General features: G+C 37.3%; 1 protein-coding gene and 1 long non-coding RNA gene across 4 annotated transcripts in view; one reads left to right on the top strand and one right to left on the bottom strand.

Moving 5' to 3' along the window:
• The window catches only part of Lrch2 (leucine rich repeats and calponin homology domain containing 2), a 104,348-nt gene extending 103,468 nt beyond the window's left edge, over window positions 1–880 (bottom strand). For all 3 annotated transcript variants that reach the window (XM_023564155.2, XM_013150181.3, XM_013150180.3), the window contains exon 1: window positions 483–880. In XM_023564155.2, coding sequence (XP_023419923.1) covers window positions 483–846 — 364 coding nt within the window. In that variant the 5' untranslated portion in view covers window positions 847–880. The remainder of the gene's footprint in view (window positions 1–482) is intronic.
• The window catches only part of LOC106027193 (uncharacterized), a 146,328-nt gene that overhangs the window by 82,752 nt on the left and 45,004 nt on the right, over window positions 1–18,572 (top strand). The gene's annotated exons all lie outside the window — the stretch shown is intronic.

An 18,572-nucleotide genomic window follows, 5' to 3' on the forward strand; every position in this document is an offset into this window, starting at 1 on the left:
AAGGAAAATACTTTATGCATTGTCTCTTCCCCAACCCCCAACCCACAGAAAAGATGGAAACATCCAGGAGAGTTGAAAGAAGTGTGCTAAGGAAGGTGTCAATACCTCCCTCCCACCCATGCCAGGAAACTCGCTTTAACAATAATGCTCTCATTCCTAAGGTTCTACCCAGTTTCCCACACATCTTTCCCACACAGCCTTCCCCCCCAAACACACACACACACACACACAAACACACACACACACAGAGTCTCTCATACACTCACATCTTTCCCACACATCCCCCCCCCCCCCAAGCCCCCAGTCACACACCCCTATTCCTTGCTCTGCAGCTCGACTTCAGGAGAATAGACTGCTCGGACTTTGGCGATCTCGCCGCCCCCGAGAGCCCGCCCAGAACAGCAACAACGTGGCCACGCAGCCACCCACCACCCCAATCTCATCCCCCGCAGCACAGCTTCCCTTCCCCCCAGTACTGTCACCTGCTTCGGTGGTGTCAGTCAGATCGTAGCCGCCGCCCGGGAAGTCTCGGAGTTTCCTGCCACTGAGGCTCAGAATGCCAGAGTTGCTCGCCTCCTCCAGGGCCCGGTCCAGGCTTCTCACCGTGTGTTGAGGCTGCAGGCTGCTTGGGTTCCACTGAGGCCCATTGGGGAACGGCTGACCGAAAAGAGTCGGTACTGGGATGGGCACCACCAGGGTCCCGCCACTGCTGCCACAGTTGCCGCCTCCCCCTCCGGCCCCGCCACCTCCTCCTCCTCCTCCGGCTGAGCCACTGCCACCGCTACTTCCACCTCCACCACAACCGCCGCCCCCACTGTTCCCACCACCTCCCTGACTCGCCGCCATGTTCCTGGGAGAGAGAATAGCCCCCGACAATACTCTGAGCCTGTGCCGCCAGTGTAGGGGATTCTTAGGACGCATGCGCAGTCTGGGGGCGGGTGGAGGGGCGAGGTAGAGGGGGGAAGGAACCAGTGGGCGGGCTACTAGGAGGTGTTGAATTGGGAAGAGACGATGTTCGAAAGTGAAGCATATTTGTTTTTTTCTTTCTTTCTTTCTTTTTTTTTTTTTTTAAGTGTTACCAGAGGAAGGATGCTAAGTCCCAGTTCCTCTACTTTGAACACCAAGATGTTGCGAAGCGACACCAAGCTGACTATAGGTCCCTGGGTGATAAGTCCCCAACTCTCTTAACTTGTGTCATCTTTTTTGTTCTACAAAACAAAAACAAATATATGCGATAAGGTTGATAAGGGATTCACTTCAGAATGTATAGAAACAGCTTTCCAAAGAGCTATGAGGCAGCTTGCTGAGAAACTTACTGTAAATGTCTCAGGAACAGAAAGAAACGCTGGGGAGTCATTTGGAGAGGGAAATTAGTACAGTATCAAGTTTTAGGCATACATGAATTTTGCTATCGTGTAGCATTGCAAAGTAGGAAAAAACTAGATGTTTTCAAGGAAACCTCTCTTTAAAACGTGTCAAGCGTTTCAGACAAACTACTGCCTTGTAAAACTTGGAAGAGTTCTCTCCACATTTTGTTCTATCACTCTTGGAAGCTGTGCCAAGATCTCCAGATATCTTCAGTGTTTTCTCATTAAACCAGTATTGGGTAATTAAAAATGCTTTGATCGTCGATCCTTAAGATCGCTTGTGAAATACAGGTTTTGGTTGAAATGAAATTCTGAAGATTTAATGCTGAGTATGCCAAATCAAACTTGGATTTTAGTTCTGTTCTTGATACCTGAAAACATATGCAATGTAGAGGACAAAGAGAGATGGAAGTTGACAGTCCTTTATCAGGCACTCATGACCTCCAAAATCCAACCACAAGCTATCTAGTCAGGTTTATCACCCGTCTCTTTAGACTACCATGCTTCTACCCATCTCAGAGCTCTATTCTCAGTCACAGTCATTCAAGTCTTTCACTAATATTCAGTAACTTGCTAATGAAAAGTATCAGAATGTTTGGATGTATTCATTTATCATAAATTTCAACTGTATGTACCTTTTAAAATTGAACAATGTATCAACAGTCTCATTTTCTTAGAGAAGTCACTGGCATGCAAAAATTTGTTATAAGCAATACTTTATGAAACAACACAGGAAACAATTACAGTTTGTCTAAATTTCTTTGTGGCCGTATTGGTTAATAAAAATGATCATGTTGTGAAAAATTCCATCCACCATATTCAAGAGCTACAAAAGAACAGAACTGAAAATCATTCTATATAGTGAATCAGCAAGTGAAAATAAATTATTAAACCCCAACTGATGTGAAAAGGGATTGTACCTTATAGTTCACCTCTCATATTTCATATAAAATTAAGTACTGACTGATAACTTCTTAAAAGAAGAAAAACAGAAACTAAATTAATTACAGAAAATACGTGGAAAGGAAATATTTTAGTAATGAGCCAGGGGCGGAAAGTGTAGTTCAGTAGAAGGATACCTGCCTAGTGTGAGTGATGTTGTGGGTTCAATCTTCAGTACCCAAAAATAAATAAGATAAATAAATAAATAAATAGCCAGCAAAAATTTTTGCAGCCATGTAAAACAATGTACCATACTCCAGGAAAAAGACATCCTGAGAGGCAGTAAACTTGTCAAGTGGAGAAAAGCCATATATAAACAAATTTAAGAAAGAAAATAATCTTTCAAAGAAATGAAAGATAGTCTAAGGAAGAAAAATGGAAAGCGTACAAAGTAATCTAGGTATGCCTGAAAATCAGGCAAAAATAGCATTTTGTAGAACTCTTTAGCAAGGACACCAAAGTCAAAAGAATTAAAAGATTTAGAAGAAAGGCATGAAGTTTAGAAGTTTGCTCCAATCCCTTAGCTCCCTGTGATATTTTGAAAAATGACTTAAAATATTTGTACTTCAATTTCTGTAGGTAACACTGGAAAATAATAATATTCAATAATAATAACGTTTAAATAGAACTTACTATTTGCTAGGAACTCTTCTAAGTATATTAAGTAAATTGAGTCACTGGATCTTCCTAATATTTCTGTAATGTATCCATATGTATTATAGATGAGGGAAAATAGTACGTTCCTCATATAAAGAAATATAAATGAGGTCACCTATCTAAAGTAATAAGCACAATACTTGACATTAATTTCATGAAATTCTTTTTTGTTTTCTGTTGTTTGTTTTTTGGTACTCAAGATTGAACTCACGACCTTGTGCTTGCCAGGTAGGTGTTTGTTTGGCTGAACTAAATCCCCAGCACACATTCATTCATTTCATGAGCATTTATTGAACAATTACTCTGTGCAAGAAACTGTTCTCCATGTAGGTAATATTACATAGTATTAGGTACTTATAAGTATTAATCTTTCTTCTCTCAAAAAATAAAATAACACATAAAATATAGGAAGTGAACTTCCTGATAATTGTAGGAAATGAGTTATCTGATATGTTGCATAAATCCTTTCTTTGTCTGTATCAGAGGACATTTTATGGTGATTACCCCTTTAATGTTATCCCAGAAATGATGTGTTGCTGATTTGTTAAGTTAGGGCCAATATTCAGAATTATTTAAGCCATATATGTATAATTGATATTGATAAGTCATCCAGACTAGGTGACATATGTCAAAAATTATAGAAGGAAAGCAAGGAGATGGTAAGAAAATTTTGAACAACATATATGTTCTGCGTCAAAACACTTTCAAGCTGCAAATGTAATTTCTATTCAAAACAGCTCAAGAGGACTTCTGAACTTCCAGGCCAATTAAAGTCAACTTAGTCCAAATAAGCTGGTAGTTCCTCAACAGTTATAAATAATATAGAGTAGAAAAGTCACAGCTGAATGGCCAAAGCTACAAATTGTTCTATTAAAGATCAAGATCAGTGGGCTAAGAATACAAGATGTTCTTTCCAGTCCATGAATAAAGCAAACATAAAATATATTTTAATACAGCATCTAGGACAAGGCAATAAACTAATAGCTCAACTTATAATATGAACATTTTTAAATGCCGATCAGGATTCAGGAAAGAATGATGGGAATCTCTGGTGTCTTTCCCCAAAACTTAGCTCTTTCTCCTGAATTAAGTTCTAAATTCAAGAGAAAGAACTAAGAAGTGTAGCTCAGTGATAGAGTATTTGCCTGACATGTGTGAGGCCCAAAATTCTTCCCAGAACATATAACAAATAAAGCTAAATTCAGAGCAAAAATAAGGAGCAATGAAATATTAAGTATCATTAAAACATGTATCAGGCCAAATACAAGGGCACACACCTTGTAATACACTTCTCAGGAGTCTGAGGCAAAACTATCAGACCAAGGTCAGCCTAAGAAATTTAGAAAGAACTTGCCTCAAAATAAAATTCAGAGCAGGGAATTTTGATCAGCCTCATAAGCACCTGCCTGGCAAGTGCAAGGTTGTGAGTTCGAACCCTGGTACCAAAAAATAAAGTTAAATAAGACTAGATCTATATAGCTCAGTGGTAGGGACCCTCTAGGCTGGATTCCCAGTACCACAAAAAACGCATCAGAAGCCCAAAAGACATTTATCCCATATTAAACTATTTTGCAGCTGCAACTAGAAAGAGATGTGTAGTTCTATTCACTCCAATCTCAACACCAGGCCTTAGAAGGCCCTGAGAAGTGCATGCAAAATGATTAGACAAGCGAACAAGTAACTTGCTCAGTTTCTTTTAAAGTTCCTGTTCTGGAATTGATATTCTAAGTAGGCATCCATCACCTTGAGAAAGCCAGAAAGAGCCACTAACCCAACACCTATAAGAAAAATCCTGTTCTGTGTTCACGCCCACATGCTACATGACTTGCTTCCCCATTTGATCCCAAGTTAATCAATTTTACCTAAGCAATTACACTTATAATCTTATTGGTAGACCATAGATGTGTCTCCCTGCATGCCTGCCTTGCAGTTTTCCATTTTTCCCCATTTTGCACCCACCTCACCTTGTGGATTTGCTCTGTAAACATTGATAGAAAAGGCAGGGTCCCTGGCAACCCACTCAGCACCCTTTCTGTCTTTCTCTTGGACAGAAGCTTTCTTTCCCAATAAATATATTTTTCTCTTAACCTTTGTTGTTCCTAAGCTTGTAGAGAATACGAAATTATACCAGATATCTAGCAGTGTGAGAGTCTCTTTACCCTATATCAATGACTTCATCAATTTTAAACATCAGATTTTTAGCTCCTTTTCTAAAACTTCTTCAACTTCAGTGTCTGAGACAAGGTTTTGAGCTATTAAGAATTTTTATAGTATCTTTTTACCCTGTTTTTTCCTGTTCTTAGTGCTTTGTGCTGATGCTTATAGATTGGATAGAGTAGAAAATTCTTTCATTACTGTATAAATTTCTTTAGTAAAAATGTTTCCCTGTTTTGTGACCTTGGTTTTGACTTTCATGCATCTATTCACCATAATGAACATATTAGGATTGATTCTAGTCAGTGTGTTGTAGTGAAAAAGTAGATACTGGTTATATCAGTATCTGAAGAAGCAAATATTGACATAATTTAAAAATTATTTTCAAAATTTCACACTTTAATAACAGAGGAAGGCAATAAAATATTTCTGATTAAGAATAGGCTGAATGGGGCTGGGGATTTAGCTCAGCGGCATAAGCGCCTGCCTTGCAAGCAGGCAGTCGTGAGTTCAATCCCTGGTACTGATAAAAAGGAAGAAGACAAAAAAAAAAAAAGAATAGGTGGAATATAAGGACAAAAAAAGAGAAAGAAATAACATAGAAAATATTTCAGAAATAAGAAAAGAAGAACAAAAACATGACAGCAAAGAAAGTAAAGAGAATTTTTGCTGTATAATTTTATGTCTGGAATTGAGCAAGGGTGGAGGAGACTTAAGCATTCGTTAGTAGATGCAAGAGTGAAATATAAATGGAGAAGCTTGGAATCAATTTACATGATGGATGAAAACCTTGTGTTTGAATCCTCCATACACAACTATTTTTGTGAGGGTTAACCTGATGTAACAATGAAAGACAGTATATAAAATACAATAGTAATTAATTTATATTCACCATTTTAGAGATACGGTCCATATATTTTCTAAATTATAAGAAAAGGACAGAGAAAATAAAACAAAAATAAATAAAAATAGATAAAATTTTAAAAATAAAGTAAAATTCCTGTTCCTAAAACGTGACCAAGAAGCTATAGAATGTGCTCAAGGTGTCGCTAAAGACAGGAAAGAGAAATTTAACATAGCAAGATGAAAGCGCTAACTTGAAGACATAGATTTATTACCCCACCCCCATATTCTAACTCAGATCTGAGCAACCTTGGAAAACTGTTTTAAACAAGAAATCAAGGAAATGTAAATGTCAGATACTTGGTATCATTAAGGAGCTATTTGTTTAGATGTGATAATGGCTTTTTGATAAAGTTTACTCTTTTTTTTTCAGTGCTGGAAAATGAGCCCAGAGCCTTACACATCCCAAACAAGTACTCTACCATTTAGCTACATTCCTGGCCCCTGTAGGTATTTTTGAAAGTTTCTTTTTTTAAAGAGATATACACAGGGCCAGGGATTTAGCTCAGCGGCATAAGTGTCTGCCTGGCAAGTGCGAGGTCGTGAGTTTAATCCCCATTACCTAAATAAATAAATAAATAAATAAATACAGTAAAGTATTTATAAATGAAAGAAAAAGAAGCCCTATTCCTCCATGGGACCTTCCTTCAGTTTTAGTATCTCCCTGATTCTCCTTAGGCTGTCTTTCCTTGGTTATGATCTTTTGGAGAACCTTTTACACTACTTTAATGAATCCTAACAACCTCATTAATTTCAAAGTTAGCATTAACTCAAAATAGATTTGGAAAAATGAATGATGATTACTGAAAAGAAATTATTGCAAATCAATTTTAAGTGTTAATATCAATAAGCAATATTAGGTTCAATACAACTCAGTGATAATCCCTGCTCTAAAACCTACTAAAGTGAGTTATTAAACAAGTCACTTATCCTCTCAAAGTCTCAGATTCCTCATCTGCAAACCAGAGATTTCATAGGATGTCTGAGGAGTAGGAGTACTGAGGATGATATGAGATAATTATATAAACTGCCTAGCATACTATAATTATTATCATTTCTTCTAGGTTCACCTTGCTAGAAGAACACTGAGTGAATGGATGAAGAGTTACTAGTGACAATTTTTGTTTGTGTGCTGTGGATTGAACCCAGGGTCTCCACACTGAGCTGCATCCCCAGTCCATTTACTTTTTACTTTGAAACAAGGTCACACAAAGTTATTGAATTTCCCAGGATACATCAAAATTTTCCACCCTCCTGCGTCAGCATCTCAAAGTGCTGGCATTACAGACATGTGCCCTGTCCAATGTAATAATTCTTAAGCTCTTCTCTTCTACTGTATCACCAACACTAATAGGCACTTTTTCTTGTGCTGTTGCTAATGCACTTATGTCCCTGTTAATTCACCCTAAATTCAGTATCTGTCGGTAAACTGACTTCAATTCTTGCTTGTTCCTGCTAGAGAAATTCCAGATTTTGATCTCTGTGTTTCAACTTGATATAACCAAGCACACTAAAGTATCCCTTCCAAATCCTCCCTGAAATTATGGGAGTAGGGTCTGGGATTGTAGCTGGCTGGTAAAGTACTTGTCTAACACTCATGAGACCCTCACTTAAATGATTGACTTTGTGTGAGTGATGAGTCTGCTATAACTTTTGAAGAGTTTTCTTACTAGAGTAGTATTTAAAAGATGCAGATTGATGAAATTTTATGTAATTTTTAAAGCATTTTTACAGTGTTAGGAATTGAACCTATGCCTTGTGAATGATATGCAAGCACTCTGCAACTAAACTATACCCCCCAACCCCAGATTGCTGAATTTTGCTAAATTTAGTTTGACTAAAGAAAACTAAATAGCAAGGTGTGGTTTTCCCTATTATCCCCTATTATCCCAGCACTCTGGAGGCTGAGGTAGGAGAACTACAAAATTCAAGGCCAGCCTGGGCAATTTAGTGAGACCCTGTCTCAAAAGAACTGGGGTTGTAGTTCAGAGCAGTGACCCCTACATTTAATCCCAAAAACAAAAAGAAAGGAAGAAGGAGAGAGAGGAAAAAGCAAAATAAAGGAGGAAAGGAACGAAGGGACGATGGAAGGAAGGAAGGAAGGAAGGAAGGAAGGAAGGAAGGAAGGAAGGAAGCAAAGTGATCTGAGTATGATAGCACAACAATGGGGAGGCTGAGGCAGGAATATCATGAATTTGAGGCCTGCTTGTACTACACAGTGAAACTGTTTCACAAAAAACAATGAAAAGGAGGAGGAGAGTGAGGGGAGAAAGAGGAGAAAGGAGAAGAAAAAGAAGGAGAAGCATTACATAAAATAATTTAAAGCCTAATGTCCAATTAGAACATATAATAAAACTGTGATCAATTGCACACACACACACACACACACACACACACACACACACACCTATAATTCCAGCACTTCAGACACTAGGGCAGGAGGATTATCAGTTTGAGCCCAGCCTGGGTGGTTTAGTGCTTAAACAGACCCTGTCTGATAATACAGAATACAAAACAGTAAACAAAATGTGGGTGTTGCATAGTGCAAAAACTCGGGGCAATCCCCAGTGCAAGAGGGGGAGGTTGGAGGCAGAGAGGAGGAAAGGGGAATGAAGGGTAGAGGAGAAAAGAGGAAACAAGTACAAGGTTGAAGAAGAATTTTAGTCTTCTTTAAGATTACATTGGAATATTTCCTCTTTATGCATAAATGTGGACATGCCATATGTTCTTTTGGACAAGCTCATCTGTATATCTCCCTTTTGAAATATGAGGCAGAGCATGTGAAATGGGATCTTTTCAACCAAAATGCAGATGCTTAAAAGTAAAACCTAAACAACTATTTTGCTACAGGATATGTTTGTGAGAGAGAAATGAATTGTCTTTCAACAAAGCATTTTTTGTCTTTTTGAGACAGATTCTTATGATGCAGTTCAGGCTGGGCTTGAGCTCACTTTGTAGCGCAGGCTGGTACTGAACTCGAAATGATCCTCCTGCCTCAGCATCCTGAGTGCTGGGATTACAGATGTGAGCCACCATATCCAGCACGATTAACAAAGCGTATTACAGAAATAATGATATCAAGCTAGATTCAAATCTTGGGAGAAAATAGAAGTGCTAGTAGGGTTTATAGTCTATGTTCTTAAGCAGAAAGACAGAGAAACGATTGGAACAAAATTTTTGTGCAAAATGAATGCTGGAACTAAATAATGATGAAATTGTCTATCAAAATACATTTACTTTAAATGTTGCTTCAATCTTTCAACACTCACTAGCATTTATTTTCCATAAAATAGGGCAGGTTTATGATTTATGTTTTACCTCCTTCAAGGAAATAAACCTAAGATATGGATCAGTGTTAGAAGAATCATCTGGTGGCAGTATATCTAGACTAAAGGGGATTTTTTTTTCTTTTCATGGATTAAGTAATGACTTTTAGAGACTGAATCTGTAAACCTAATGCTCTAAGTCTAACTGGGTCACAAATGGCCTTAAAATACAATTTTTCTAGCTGGCAATAATTGTTTTTTTTTTCTTTTTTGGCAATGCTGGGGATGGAGCTTAGAGTCTCTTGCATCCTAGGCAAGAGTTCTACCACTGAGCTACACACCACACACAACCCCAGCCTCCAGCCCCTGCCGACAGGAAACTTAAATTGTCATTCAAAACCTTCGCATATTAAAAACTGTCAGCTCATGTGGATTATTAAATGTGTGTTGTCACCAGATTGAGGGGATGTTTCTGTTGTTCATGCTAGGTAAATGCCACTGCTACACTCCCTGACATACATTTGCTTCTCTCTCTCTCTCTCTCTCTCTCTCTCTCTCTCTCCCTCCCTCAGTCAATAAGATAGAAAACTTCTGAATAATCCAGTATCAGTTAAAGAAATTAAAAATGTAACTAATAACTTACCAACAAAAAAGTCCAGGTCCTGATGGATTCACAGCTGAATGCTATAAGAAATTTAGAGATGACTTAATACCAATATTCTTCAAACTCTTTAATGAAATTAAAAAGGAAGCAATTTTCCCTAATTCATTCTGGGAAGCAAATACTGCCCTAATATCAAAACCAGAGAAAGACTAAACCAAAAAATAATAATTACAGGCCAATATCTCTAATGAACATAGATGCTAAAATGCTCAATAAAATACTACCAAACAAAATGCAACAAATCATCAAGAATAATATACATCTCAAGCAAGTAAGATTCATCCCAGGAATGCAGGAATGTTTCAACATAGACAAATCAATAAATGTAATACACAATATTGAGTGAAATACAAAAATCACATGATCATATCAATAGATGAAAAAGTTTAATAAAGTCCAACACTCATTCATGGTAAAAATACTAGAGAAAATTGGAATAAGTGGTCTTTGTCTCAACCTGTAAAAGCCATCTATGACAAATCAACAGTAAACATCGTACTAAATGGTCAGAAACTAAAAGCTTTCACTCTAAAATCAGGACCAAGACTAGGTTGTCCACTATCACTACTCTTATTCAATAATATAGTTTTGGAAACATTAGTCTGCACAATTAGACAAGAGAGAGAAATAAAAGTAGTAATGATAGTAAAGTAGTAATGATAGTAAAGGAAGAACTTAAGTTCTCATTATTCACAGATGACATGATACTCTACATAGGAGACCCCCAAAACTCCACCAACAGACTTCTACACTTAATAAGCAAATTCAGCAGTAGGTACAAAGTTGGATACAAAGTCAATACTCAAAAGTCAATAGTATTCCTGTACAAAAATAGCAAACTCACTGAGAGAGAAATTAAGGATACCACATGCTTCACAATAACATAAAAAATTAGATAACTTAGAATCAATCTAACAAAGGAAGTAAAAGATTTATACATTGAAAGTTACAGTATTCTGGAAAAGAAACTGAGGAAGAGTTCAGAAAATGGAAAGATATTCCTTGCTCATGGATAAGAAAAAGAAGCATTGGGAAAATGGGCCCTACTCCTAAAACTGTTATACAGATTTAATACAGTCATGATCAAAATATCAGTAGCATACCTCACAAATCTAGAGAAAACATTCCTAAAATTCATATGGAACCATTCAGAGGCCTAGAACGGCAAAAACAATCCTGGGCAACAAAGAAAAGATAGGATGCATCACAATTCCTGTCTTGAAATTGTACTACAATGCTGCTGTAATACAATCAGCATGGTACTGGCAAAGAAACAGACCTGAGGATCAATGGAACAGAATAGAAGACACAAATACAACTACAAAGACACTCAGCCACTTTTTCTATGACACAGGAGCTGCCTGAGTTATTTTGTCTCTTTGCTGAGACAAAATACCTGACAGCCAAATTTAAGAAAGGAAAGAATTATTTAGTTCACAGTTTGTGGAGGTTTTAGTCCATAGTCTTCTGGCTTCAAGGCAAAGTAGCACATGGGAGAGGAGCAACAGCTCATGGTGACAAAAAACAGCACAAGCAATAAGAGCAAAACGGGAGGAGCAGAGAGAGAAGACTCTGTCCATTTCATTGTATGTAGGCCACACTAACTTGGGTGTAGCACTCACATCCATAATCCAAACACTGGACCATGAAGCCATTAACAAACTCTAGAAGAACACCTCCATGACTGCATGAGGCTTTAAGGGCACACCCAGTCTCAAACCATAACAAGGGCCAAACATGTTCACTGTAAGAAAGACAGTGTAAGAAAGCATGTTCAGAGGCGGGGCCGACTGCGGAGGGAGGCCGGAGACCCTCCTGGAAGACTTCCGGCCGCCGTGGGCTCGAGCCCCGGGTCCCTGAGGATGAAGACAGAAGGCACATAAGGATAGTATTGGACTTGCTGTTGCCATTTTTCAATTGTATCATCATAATAAATCAGATCATAAGTTGTCTATACTGACTTCCGGGAGAACATGGCGGACAGATAACAGCAACTACCGGAGGCTCTCTGAAAGACTCGGCTCAGAAGCCAGGAATGGTGCGGACTAAGGAGACATAAGCAGGTAGAGATGTGCTCCGCTGACTCAGGAACGAACTGGGCTGAGAGAAACCAACTTGGAATGCAGTCCTAGTGCTAAAACAGGAACAGAAAAGTCTCGGTGTGGAGGCTGGACCCTGCGCCATTGTAATCCGCGATTTGGGTTTCCCGCCGCGTGGCGGCTGGCTGCCTCTACAGTGGCTCGGCAAGGAGAGAGACATGCAGAAGCTCTGAGAACGGCAATCTGCGAACGGCAGGGAGGCGTGCACTGACTTGTGGTGAGGTGAGTGAGAGAAGCTGACACTCTACCACAGTTTGACTCCAGCGGAGGACTTTCTGGGTCTGAGCAGTCCTGCGGGAGCAGGGCCCAGTGGCGACTCCAGCCACACATCCCCCTCTCGGGCGAGATTGGTGAAAAGTGCCTGGCCTGCGTGACGCTGCTGGCGGACCTGGTAGACTGTCCCAACTCAGATCCCAGAGCCTGACGGTGGCCGGGAGGGGAGACGCGTAGACTGCCTGGTCCGTAACTCCCTGGTGCGCAGCGGTGAGCGGGAACACCTAACTGGCGCAATTCGATCAGGCTGTGGCTGACTGGGAGAGAAGCTGGGCCTCTTATATAAGCTTGCATATATAAGGAAAAGAGAAGAAGAGGCAGCATGGGAAGAGGCAGCAACAAGAAAGGCTCCTCGGCCCCCAATTCTGAGAAACAGGCAATAGCAGACACCGCACCAATACACATAAGGCACCATATAGAGAGCCTCATAGACCAATTCAGGAATGAAGTTATCAACGACCTGAAGCTAGAAGTATGCAAAATAGTTAGAGAAATGCTAAGCCCCACCCAAGAAAAAACAGATGGTGGAATGGAAGAACAGAAAAAGAGGGGAGAATTGTTTGATGGAGAAAACAGGGAAAGCATAGAATACGTGAAGCAGGTTCAAAGGGACTACCAAGATACTAAGAAGTCTATAGAAGACTGGCATAACAGCTTGAAAGAAACTAAGGACAGACTATCTGAACTGGAGGGCAGACTTGTAATATGGGAGAATGAAATGAAAAACTTCTTAAAAATAACAAAGAAACAAACAGCAATAATACAAAGACAAGAAGATGATAAGAGGATCCATAACCTAAGGATTAAGAACATAAAAGAAGAAGTAGGGACACAAACAAGTGAACTACAAAAGCTACTCACAGAAATAATCCAGGAGAATTTTCCTAATTTAGCAAAAGGTAAAGATACTCAGATGTATGAGGCATACAGGACCCCAGCTACCTACAACCCAAACAGAGCAACACCCAGGCATATAATAATAAAAGTTCCAGAAATTCAATACAAGAACAGAATATTAAAAGCTGTAAGGGACAAGAAACAGACCACTTTCAAGGGAACACCCATCAGAATTACAGCAGATTTCTCGGCACAAACCATCAAATCACGAAGAGCGTGGGGGGAAATAATTCAAGCTTTGAAAGATAATAATCTCCAGCCAAGATTGAGATATCCTGCACAACTGTCCCTGGAAATTGATGGAAAAACAAGGTGCTTCCAGGATAAAGAGGAACTGGGGGAATTTGCAACCACCAATTCAACTCTACAGAGAGTATTGCAGGATATTCTAAAAAAAGAAAAATACAAAGAATCCAGAAATAATGGCAGAGAGGCCACAACGAATGGAGCAGAGAACAAAATGAAGAAGACAAACTGACAGCTACTGACAGAAAAAGAGCTCAACAGAAATGAGGCAGAGAAGATTGGATGATAGGAGAAAATGACATCTTAATAGGTAATACTGATTTAGTATCATCTTGTTTTGAAGTCTCATCTAGCTTTTGTCCTTCTGTCTCCAATGGTCTAAATAGGTTGTATCTTACTGGATTTTATTATGTATGATAGTATAAGCAAAAACCTTGTAAAGACAAGGAGATTATACAGAAACCATTATTCATTTTCTGTTAGTCGATTCTAAATACTCTGTAATGCTGTCATTCTCTTGAATGGTTTTACATTGTTTTGATATACTTAATGCTACAGTATACGAAGTTGTACTCAAGGATTTCAAAGAAAGAGACAATATGGTAACTACTTTTAGGTTAGGATTATCTGGTGGTGAAACACTATTCTGCTTAAATGGTTATGTTTTGATCTGCGCTGTTTCATTGTTATGCCCTCTTTTATCTCAATCTCCACTCCATTATTTACTTTTTTATCTTTATCCTTTTAATTAAAGGAAAAAAATAGCAGGATATATTATAGTAACCCACTTTGACTTTTCATTACCTTGATTTAAAGCCCTGTATTACTCTCACCATCTGGTTTTTAACTGATGTTCCCCTATTCTGTTTTGCTGGATAGTATCAGGTTCGAAAGTTTAGGCATCAGCTGTGAAGATAATGAGATTCATTATGACGCCCATTTTTGTTGACTTTTATCTACTTTTGAAGACCTACAATGTCTCCAATGTTTTGGTTTTGTCGGTTTTATTCTTTACTGTTTTGTTCAATTGTATTATAACTAACAATATAGGCAATTCTATTAGAGATAGCGGGAGGCATTATAGTAACCATTGTTGATCACCTTGTATTATGTCTTTACATTATCTATTATGTCCACCCTTTTGACTTGACCAATTCTGTTCTGTCACATTTGGTTTTACTCTCTTCCAAAAAAGTAATAAGAACAGTGGGAGCAATGAAACCCAAAATGTGTAATAGTCATGGTACAAAAGAGAGGAAAAGAAAGTGCTCCAAACTATATAACTGCATGTATATTTAAGTGTATAAGATAGAAAATGATATCACAGAGTTTTATTGGATCAATGAACAGAACTGTTTGCAGTATCATTGATGGAATGTCCACTTTACAAGCTTTAATTTTGTGACTTGAACAAGTATTTCTAAGATGACAATATGTAATCCATTAACTAGTGATTTCCTACTGTTCATTTTTTTCTGTAAATCTGTATAACTTGTACCCTTTCCCTGCTTTTTTTTCTTTTCTCCTTAAATAAAATTAAAAAAAAAAAAAAAGAAAGCATGTTCACTATAAGAAAGACATCTTTAATAAGTGTTGTTGGAAAAACTGGATTTCTACATGCTGAAGATTTAAACTAGACAAATGTCTGTCACTGTACCCTAAACTGAAGTCAAAATGGATCAAAAATCTAAATATTAAGACAGAAACACTAAAAATACTGGAAGAGAATTGGTCACATCAAGGGCATATGTGTAGGCCAAGAGTTTATGAACATAAGACAAACTGCATGCTAAGTACTTAAAAGAATCAACAACAGGGATATCACTTTATTAAAAAGTTTTTGCATGTCAAAAGAAATCGCCAACAGAATGAAAGTAAAGCTCATATATTGGAAAAAGATTTTGGTTAGCTGTCCCTTAGACAAAGGAATTTTATCTAGAATGTGTAAAGAACTGAAAAAAATCAGGCCACCCAAATTTAAAGATTCAATCCCAATGGACATGTAAACATTATCTGCTACAAAAAGTGTACTAACAGAAAATTTTAAAAGATGTAAGGATTATAGAAAATGAAAAAAAAAAACCCACAGTGTAGTGCTCATATAGAGATTAGATTAGGGCTGGGTATTTAGCTCAGCGTCGTAAGTGTCTGCCTGGCAAATGTGAGGTATGAGTTTGATCCCCAGTACTGAAAAAAAGAAAGAAAGAAAGGAAAGAAAGAAAGAAAGAAAGAAAGAAAGAAAGAAAGAAAGAAAGAAAAGAAAAGAAAGAAAGGAAAGAAAGAAAGAAAGAAAGAAAGAGGAGAGAGAGAGAGAGAGAGAGAGAGAGAGAGAGAGAGAGAGATTAGATCAATGCAACAAAATTGAAAATCAAGAAAGAAACCCAAAGAGATAGAAAAGTGGCTGCTGAAAAAAGTTACTGGGATTCCAGTGGAAAAAACACAATGATTTTAACAAATACTGCTAACACAATTGGATATCAATATACCAAAGTTCAGTTCACGCTTTAATTCATATAGATATATGTGATAAAAAAGCACAATCCGTGAAATAGTTAAAATTGAACTTCAGCAGAATCATAAAGCTGTGCTCCACCACCACCACTGTCATGTTACTAGGGGCTGCTCACTGTTCTCTATCTCCCACCCCTTTTATCTTTCGTTTTGAGACAGGTTATGTTAGGTCTCTAAGTTGCCCAGATGAGGCTTCAACTTGTGGTCTTTCTGCCTCAGCCTTTCTGAGTGATGGGAATGCAGCTAGCCATCACACTTGGCTTAACTCTGTGCTCTTGAAAGTTACTACTAAGAAAATAAAGAGCCAAACCACAGAATGGGAGGAAGTATTTGCAAATCATAATATGCTAAAGATTTATATCTGCACTATGTATAAAGATCTCCAGAGCAAGGAATCACAAGCAAGGAAAAGACCATAAAGTGAACAAAATTATTTGAACAGTTAAACAAAGAAATTGTATGGATGGCAACTACTAATATAGAAAGATAACATCATTAATCATTAAGAAACAAATAAAAATATATGAGATAATACTACACACTTAAGAATGGATAAAATTAAATTCTTGGCAAGGATTTCCATACAGTGAACTTTATTTAAATCTTTTATCTTTTAAAGTTTATTTAAACTTTATTTTAAAGGGAAAAAATCTCAAAATTTCAAAGCAAGATAATAGGAGTAACAATGGTTAATACATTGTGTATTGTTATCTTTAAATTAGTTACTCAGAGAACAAAATATAGACATTTAATTGTCCAAACAATATTAACAAAAACCTTTTTTTAATGAACTAAGAGAAATTAGTAGTATAACTATCTTATCTATTTTTATATAAATATGTTATATATGTATACATAATTATATATACAATTATATATAAAAGAATGAAGGAAAAGCAAATACATATATATATATATATATATATATATATATATATTCGCCTTCATTCTTTTCTCTTTTCCTACATACCAGTTTCTCTTTACTTTTGAACAGTCTCTTCCCATTTTAAAATACCTATTATATTTACTCTTTTACCTTCTCACACTAGGGAGACAATACAAAGTTTACACACGTGAGTCTGGTTTATTTCACTTATGTGTATGGTCTCAAGTTGCCTCCATTCACCTATAGAAGTCACCAGTTTAATCCTTCTTTATGACTGAGTAATACTCAATTCTAAAAAAAAGCCACATCTTTTTTATCCATTCCTCTGTAGATGGGCATATGAATTTTTCCTAAGATCTAGCTATTACAAATTGAGCTGCTATAAACATATTTGCACATAGTTTGTTGTGGCACAATGTTTTTAATTTTTCTGGGAAGAAGGGGAATACCTGGTCCTAATAGGACCTCCAATCCTGGCTTTTTGAGCATTCTCTACATTAATTTCCTCAGTGGTAGCACCAGTCTACACTCCCACCAACAGTGGAAAAGTGTTCGTTTTTACCCCATACCCCCTCCAGCATTTGTTATGAATTGATTTCTTCATAACAGTCAATGTTTCTGGGGTGAGATGAAATCTCACTCTTGTTTTAATTTGCATCTCTCTAATGACTAGTAGTGTCACATCTATTTTCATATATTTACTTGCTGTTTATGATTTTTCATTTGAGAAGCATTTGTTCAGCTCAGGTGCCCATTTTTGGATTGGGTCTTTAAATTTGGGAGATCTGATTTTCTTGAGTTTTTCATATGCCCTCAGTAGTAGTCCTATATCTGAATAAAAGCTGGAAAATATTTTTTTTCTCACATTGTGAGTTGTCTCTTCACTCTGTTGGTGGTTTCTCTTGCTATGCAAAACCTTCTTAATAAAATGAGATCCCAGTTGTTGATTCTTTGTGATAGTTCCTGTGTACTTGGTGTTTTATTCATAAAGTCTTTGCCTATGCCAATGTCTTCAAGAATTTTATTTATTCTATGGTCCAGCAGATTTGCTTCTTTTTTAATATTTAATTTTTTGACCCATTTTGAGTTTAGTTTAATGCATGGTGAAAAATATGAATCTAATTTTAATATTTGGCATGTACAAAATCAGTTTTTCTAGCACGATTTATTAAAGAGGCTGTCTTCTTCCTGTGAATGTGTTTGACACCTTTGTCAAAGGCAAGATGACTGAGTATATCTGGAGTTGTTTTTGTATTTTCTAATTTGTTCCATCAATTTTGGAACATGGTTTTTTGCTAGTACCATGCTGCTTTTATCACCATATCTTCATAATATAATTTTGAGTCAGAGATTGTGATTCTCCCTGGTTTTCCTTTGTTACCCAGAATTTACTTTGATATTTTAGGACTCTTATGTTCCCAAATGAATTTTAAGATTGTTTACTCTAATTCTGTGAGCTGTGTTATTGGTATTCTGATCAAAATTATACTAAATCTGTATAACAGTTTTGGATTTATGGCCATTTTAACTATAGTGGATCTTCTTATCCAGGAACAAGGCATATTTTTCCATTTTCTAACATCATCTTCAATCTGCCTTTTTAGAGTACAGTAGTTTTTGATGTAGAGGTTATCTACATCCTTCATGAGATTTATTTCTAGGTATTTCATTTATTTGGATGCTATCATTAAAGGCTTTGTTTCCCTA

This window comes from Cavia porcellus, unplaced genomic scaffold (genome assembly GCF_034190915.1).
Source record: "Cavia porcellus strain 051 isolate PalLab524CR breed Dunkin Hartley unplaced genomic scaffold, mCavPor4.1 scaffold_3, whole genome shotgun sequence".
NCBI classification, from domain to species: Eukaryota; Metazoa; Chordata; class Mammalia; order Rodentia; family Caviidae; genus Cavia; species Cavia porcellus.